General features: G+C 41.5%; 1 protein-coding gene across 3 annotated transcripts in view; it reads left to right on the top strand.

The window, feature by feature from the left end:
- The window catches only part of Klhl8 (kelch like family member 8), a 45,585-nt gene that overhangs the window by 27,535 nt on the left and 10,550 nt on the right, over positions 1 to 7,500 (top strand). For all 3 annotated transcript variants that reach the window (XM_028867305.2, XM_028867306.2, XM_028867307.2), the window contains 3 exons: positions 861 to 1,047; positions 5,016 to 5,159; positions 6,936 to 7,047. In XM_028867305.2, coding sequence (XP_028723138.1) covers positions 861 to 1,047; positions 5,016 to 5,159; positions 6,936 to 7,047 — 443 coding nt within the window. The remainder of the gene's footprint in view (positions 1 to 860; positions 1,048 to 5,015; positions 5,160 to 6,935; positions 7,048 to 7,500) is intronic.

Below are 7,500 nucleotides of genomic sequence, written 5' to 3'. Positions count from 1 at the left end.
CTGAAGTTTATTTTGAAATCTCAGGAATGCGTGTTATGATTGTTCCTGTTTTGTAACTGTGCTGTGGGTACTGTGGATAGGGAACTGACAACGAGGCCTTCCAGGGTCTGTACCCCGTGGTCTGTTTCCTTCCTGTTGTCTCCTCTTGTTCTCTTCCACCTCTTCCTCCTTTTGTTGACTTTGTTTACTGAGAAGTAAAATGATGCTACCTGAAGAGGAATAGTTTCACTTACTTACCTTTTTCTGAATTAATGCTTTGTGAAAAATTTGTAGTTGATAAAAATACTGGATCAGGGTAGGGATGTAGCTCAGTGGACAGAATGCTTGCCTACCATGAATAAAGCCCTGGGTTTGGTCCTCAGCACAGCCCAAGGCAGACGTAGTGATGCGTGCCTGTAACCGCAGCACTTAGGAGATAAGGCAAGAGGAGCAGAGCTGGAAAGCATCCTGGGCTACACAGCAAGTTAGAGACTAGCCATGGCTGCATTAAAATGTGTCTCAAAACAAAGCTAAAACCACTGGGTACTTAATTCAATATGTTGTTTGGAGACAGAGTCTATATGGCCCAGACTAGCCTGGTACTCTGTCGCTTAGACTGGCCCCAAATCCAGAACCCTTCTCTCTTGGCCTCCCATATTCTGGGGTTACAGACATGAGTCACCATGCTCAGTTATGCTCAAATTTAATAAACGTTCTTAGTGGTGTTATCAAATCTTAACCTATTAAGAGCAAATTTATTTATATTTTTATCAGAGGAAGAAAACACATTCAAAGCATGATTCTAATTGGATTTTTTAAAGCATGTGTAACAATTATTTTTCAACTTCTAACTTTCCATGCATAATTGTTCATGATTGTAGGTTCGTCTGCCATTATTGCCGGTTGATTTCCTTATGGGAGTTGTGGCAAAAGAACAGATTGTCAAGCAAAACCTAAAATGTAGAGATCTGCTGGATGAAGCAAGGAACTATCACCTTCATTTGAGCAGCAAACCGGTCCCTGACTTTGAGTACACGGTCCGCACTACCCCAAGGAAGCATACGGCTGGTGAGTAAATGATGCTCACTCCAGCCACTTGCCAGAAAGGGCATTTGATGTATCTGAGGGCTGGGTTACGTATGCCTAAACTTAACAGTCAGATAATTCGGGTCTGAGTGTCTTAAGGTAATAATTAGTATGTAAGTGTATGTGTGTATCCACGATTCGTAATGTACATCATTTCGTTTTACTAACACAGCACTTTCTTGCTTTTTTAGTTTGCTTTAACGAGACAGAATCCCATTGTAGCCCAGGCCGTCCTTAAACTCACAGCCCTGCCTCCGCCTCTTGAATGCTTGATCACAGTCATCACTGCTGTGCCTGGCTACAATAGCCAGTTTTTATAAAAGGCTGTGAATCCTACAGAATCTGGAGTAATAGCTTTTCCTCCGAGGTCCTCCCTGATTCTTTGGCCGCCGTTGGTGCCTTTAGAGAGCTTTGTTGGAATTTGATTAGCTATGTTGCTTTGTAATCTCTTTATTGACATGTCTTGAGATTGATATGTCCTTAAATGGCTGAAGATGTTTAAGGCTTGTATCTATAGTGCCAAACATTGAGCTTGACACACATTACATATTCCAGCACTTGTCATTATATTTTACCAAATCAAACGAAAAGCATAAAAGCATTTGTATGAAGGGCTTTTAAGCCCATAGAATTTAAAGCTCTTACATTTAAGGAGCATATAGCTTCACATTAATTATACCACTTTTAGACTTTATATTGCTCCAAGAAAAGTGTGTGTGTGTGTGTGTGTGTGTGTGTGTGTGTGTGTGTGTGTATCTTGCTTGAAGTCCCCGTGTATCCCGGGCTGACCAGGATGAGAGAACATCAGTGAAGTCCAACAGCTCAGCAGACGGAATCCTGCACCGAGGTTTCCTCTGCACTGTCACGCAGTAGCACTGTCGGGACCAGCCTGACACCACAGAAAGGTGCCTTCAGTATGAGTCCACCGGCTTCTGGAGATGTTCTTCTAAGTAATTGGACCGTTGTTTCTCCTTTTTATGTTAGTAAATAGAATTATGGTTTTCAGTTTCAGCCAGCAGCACGTTTAGATGTCTTTAATCCCACCCAGCACTTGTTTGAGAGAGAGGCAGGTAGATTTTTATCTTGTGAGTTTGATGCCAGCCTAGTCTACATAGTGACTATGGAAACTTCCAGGCCAACCACATCTGTGAAAAAGGGTCCTTTTTTTTTTATATCACAGAATTCTATTTTTGTGAATCCTATCTCATATGTTTATGATGCTTAATTAAATTCTTTAAGTTCACTGTTTTCTCTGCTTGTTTGTTTGCTGTGGGATGAAGCCCAGGGCTCCGTGCATGCTAGGCAAGCATTCTGCAAACCCAGATTTAAATTCACCGTCTCCGCAGCCTCGGTTCATGCCAAAATATACCAAATGTCAGTGTGTGGTCCCTTATAAGAACATTACAGAGCAGGTTTTAACAAAGGACTCAGCCTTTTATGAGGTAGATGGTGTTCTTCCATTTAGGGAAGAGACAACCAATGATGGGGCTGGAATTTTCCAAACTAAACATAAACCACATTTGTATTCTGATATTTTTGCCTCCATTTTAGCTTTTTGTTTGTTTTTTTTTCTTTCATAACATGTTCAAAGGTGACTGATGTAGTTTCGAAAAAATGTGATCTAAGAATAAGATGACATTCTGGGATTCTAATCCTGCCACTGTTAATCTTTCGAGGCCTCAGTTTATTATCAACTTGACTGTGTGATCTTGTAGGTCTCCTCTAACCTGAGCTTCTCTGACTCAAAGTGTTGAATTAGTGGGAAAGGGAGCGTGAGTGGGTCAACTCATCCATTTCCGTAGTCACTCAGCAGACATTAAATGCCTCCTCCGTTGCAGACTCTGGAACAGGCTGTAGAAAAGCAGACAGACAGCCTGGTTGGGAACAGATAGTTGAAGAGATAAATTCAGTATAGTGTTGCAGGTGCTTTGCTGGGACCACCAAGTGTGGGGTGACCACCGAGAGTGGTGGTGGCTACTTTGTAAGGGACAGGAAAAGTTTTAGAGAAAATGAAGCTCAGCCTTTGTTTTAAATAATACATAGATCATCTTCAGGATGCCACTTAGGGGGAATGCTCTTCAGCTCCCTTTATCTCCCCAGAGTGCCAAGGACATGCCAGGCACTATCTAGTTAGTGTGCAAATGCTCACTTCCATGGTGAGCACATGCCAGGCACTATCTAGATAAGTGTGTAAATGTTTACTTTCAAACAGCTGAGCACATGCCAGGCATTAGCTAGTTAAGTGTGTAAATGCTCACTTTCAAACAGCTGAGCACATGCCAGGCATTAGCTAGTTAAGTGTGTAAACACTCACTTCCACAGCTGAGCACATGCCAGGCACTACCTAGTTAGTGCATAACGCTCACTACCACAGTGGTACTCTAGTTTGGGGTGGCAGTTGTCAGTGTATGGACATTTCAGTCACGTGTAGGTGAATGATAGTTACCAAAAGCGCTGTAGGAAACTCCAAGGATGGGCGCTGGATGCATGTGCCGGAGCTTGAGCTGTTGGTAGTGTTAGACTAGAGGGCATTTATGCTGTGATAAAGGTGTCATTTGTCTTTCTTGCAGTTCTGGGGATGAATCCCAGCTCTTAGACATCCAACCCTGAGCACATCTCTAGCCCTGAGGCTTTACCTGGAAGGCACTCAGAGTGATGCACACAGTCACCCCTGGAGCCTGTTAGAAATACAGTCCTTACATCTCCCCTAAATGACCAAATCAGAGACTCTGAGGGTCAGACCCCAGATCTCTACTTCATACCTTCAGATGATTCTGAATTACATCAAAGTTGCTTTTTCCTGATTGTGGTAAATAGATATAAGATATGTTGTCTTAACCATTTTTATAATCAGGGCATGGGAGAGTGTTGAAACAGTCTTTTATCAGGTTGTCCTTGTCTTTGTTAGGGTTTTATTGCTATGAAGAGATACCATGACCACAGCAACTCTTATAAAGGAGAACATCTAATTGAGGTGGTTTACAATTTCAGGGGCTCAGTCCGTTGTCATCATGGCAGCACATGGTGGCATGTAGGCAGACATGGTGCTGGAGGAGTAGCTGAGAGTTCTACACCCAGATGCATGGGCAGCAGGAAGAGAGAACAACACACTGGGCCAGGCTTGAGCATCTGAAACCTCAAAGCCCGCCCCCAGTGACACACTTCCTCCAACAAGGCCACACTTCCTAACAGTGCCGCTCCCTGTGGCCTGTGGGGGCCCTTGTCATTCAGACCACCACAGTTCTGTTGGCAGTCTAGAAGCAAGATGGCTTCTTGGTGAGGACAGGCTGGATCTTGCAACTGAGCTGTGGCTGGTGGAGACCTGCACCAGACAGTGGCAGCTTGAGAGGGCAGGTGTGACAGGTCGGGGAGGAAGGCAGGAGGTGCTGGGGTACCCTGGGTCTCAGGGCTCAGGCACGTTAATGGAGGTCCCGTGATACGGACACTTCAACACGGAGACGGACCTCTCCCCAGAGGGTAGGAAGTGGTGAGGGGCAGTGTGGGGAACATGAAAACAAAGGAAACCTGGATGTCACAGGCACCAAGAGAGGAATTTTCCAAACAGGTAAGTGAACGTATTTAACTCTGTGTTGTGTTTAGTGGGGAACTTTAGAGGTTGATTAAGGCGGGCAGATCCGCAGTGGCCAGGACAGAGGCTCTCTCTGCATTATATGAGTATGTGTGTCCTTCTCCCTAGAGAAAAACAAGTAAAATGATTGTTAGGACTTTAGCAAGGGCACTTGTAATGAGCGAGGATACAGAAAAGGATAGATAACTGATGAATCACAATCTTTGAAAGGTTCAAGGAAAGGGAACAAAAAGAAAATTCGATTTCATAACTCACCCTTTAAAAAAATTACTCAGAATTTGACAATTGTTTTCCACACCAATTAAAAATAAAGTTTTAAAAAGCCATGCTACTGATCTGTGTCTTGTGGCTTTTCCTTCAGGTGTGCTGTTCTGTGTAGGTGGTCGAGGTGGATCTGGTGACCCCTTTCGTAGTATTGAATGCTATTCTATCAACAAAAACAGTTGGTTCTTTGGACCAGAAATGAATAGCCGAAGGCGGCATGTAGGTGTGATCTCTGTGGAAGGTGGGTCTGTTGTTGCTGAATGATATCATAAAACCATGGTGCTTTTCTTAATTACATGAGCTTTGAGATTTTCTTTTTATTATTATTTTTATTAATAATATATAAATTAAATATATTATATTATATATTAAAATATATAAATATAAAATAACAATAAATTATTAATATTATTTATTAGTATTAGTTGTAAAGTATTTTAATATATTGATGAAATTTTTGAGTTGTGGTCATTTGCTTGCCTCTGTCCACAGATGCTTGGCATGTTGGTATAGAAATTAGTATATTGGTATACAAATTATCAAATTGGTATATAAATCAGCATGTTGGTATATAAATTTTAAAATGAGCAGCTGGAAAGCAAAATTCTTATGGCTGGGTATGGTGGCACATACTTATAATCCCAGCATTTGGAGACTGAGGCAGGAAGATTTGGGTTCCAGGCCAGCCTGAGCTACATGAACCAAGACCCTGGTTCAAGTTGCCAAGGGCTGGAAAGGTGTCTCAGTGATAGAACACTTGTCTTATGTATGACATGTCCTGGGATCAATTATAGTAAATATTTTAGTTCTAAATCAGTTTCAGTTTTTACTAAAATTTTCAAGAGAAGGTCCCTTGTGTCTTGGAACTCACTGTGTACCTGAGGCTGACATTGAACCTCTGATCTTCCTGCTTCTAGAACTCTTGGGCTGGGATCACAGGTGTGCACACCACATCTAGTTTACTCAGTGCTGGGAGCTGACCCAGGGTTTCCTGTGTGGTAGGCAAGAACTCTGTCAACTGAGCTACATTCCTAGCTCCTTAGTTATTTTTTATATATTTTAAGAGATTTTTTATTATTTATTTTGTTTATTAATTTTGGGTTTTCTGAGACAGGATTTCTGTATAGCCCTGACTGTCCAGAACTCGCTCTGTAGACCAGGCTGGCCTCAAAGTCAGAGATCCATCAAGTGCTGGGATTAAAGGTGTGCCCCCACCACCACCCAGCTAATTTTATTATGTGTATGACTGTGTGTCTGCATGTATGTATGTACACCATGTGTGTACATGGTGCAAGAAGAGGCCAGAAGAGGGCATCAGATCCCCCTGGAACGGGGTTCTGGACGGTTTCGAGCATCAGTGTGGTGCTGTTGGGTTGTCTGCAAGAGCACCAAGCACTCCTGACTGCTGAGCCATCCCCGGCCTCTGTGTTTTCAGAAACGTTAGCACTCCTATGAAATGAAGAAACGCTGATTCTGAAAATTCTTCTAATAATTCTTAAAATCCTTCTAATAATTTTCTAGGGTTCTGCAATTAATTAATTTTTAGTAATGATTTAAAATCTTATTTCTCTAACTGTACAGTGTAGGAAAATGCTGAGGCAGCTGAGGATATAGCTCAGTGATAGACCACAGTCGTCTCACTTTCTGTTGTTGGTTTTTTTTTTTTTACTCAGAAAAAGGTTGATCATTTTGTATTAACAGTTTTACATTTTCCTTATTTGTTTTTAGCCTTTTTTCATTTTATTGACCTGTTTTGAAAGCAGAATTAATGATTTCATTTACTATTTGATAAAGTGGGAAACCCAAGAATGATGTTTGAAAGCATTATAGCTGTACACACAAGGACATGTTTATTGAAAGCTTGAACTGATTTTTCACTTCCTATTGATGACCTCAATTCAATGTTGAACAGAAAAAAAATGTTAAAAGTTAATTTATTATGACATTCTAGTCATGTACTGTTTACATGAAATAGTAACACTTGGGAATTAAATAAAAATACTTCTTTATTTGACAGGTAAAGTGTATGCAGTGGGTGGACATGATGGGAATGAGCATTTAGGTAGCATGGAGATGTTTGATCCTCTCACTAATAAATGGATGATGAAGGCGTCAATGAACACCAAGAGGTAGGTCCCTGCAAATTCCTTTGAATTGATAGTGTAAAGTTAAAAGACAATACTGAAAAAAAATCTTACTTTGAAGTTTTTTCCTACTTTTAGGAACTTATCCTTCTCAAGTCCATTTTGTCAAAGCATCCAAAGCCATGCTTTGTCACAATTTTTTATATTTAAGAATGGAATCATCGGGGGCTGGAGAGATGGCTCAGTGGTCAATAGCACTCTTCCAGAGAGAGGACCAGGGTTCAATTCCCAGCACCCACATGGCAGCTCACAATTGTCTGTAACTCTAGTTCAAGAGGATCAGACACCCTCACACAGACATACATGCAGGCAAAACACTAATGCACATCAAATAAATAAATGTTTAAAAAAATAATGGAATCATAAGGGTGTGGCCAGATGGATCAGCAGTTAAAGTGTGTGCTGCTCTTCCAGAGGTTTAGTTCACAGCCCCCACAT

This window comes from Peromyscus leucopus, chromosome 10, assembly GCF_004664715.2.
Source record: "Peromyscus leucopus breed LL Stock chromosome 10, UCI_PerLeu_2.1, whole genome shotgun sequence".
Lineage (NCBI taxonomy): Eukaryota > Metazoa > Chordata > Mammalia > Rodentia > Cricetidae > Peromyscus > Peromyscus leucopus.
The sequence above is the reverse complement of the archived record's forward strand: the minus strand, read 5'-3'. Positions and strand labels throughout refer to the sequence as shown.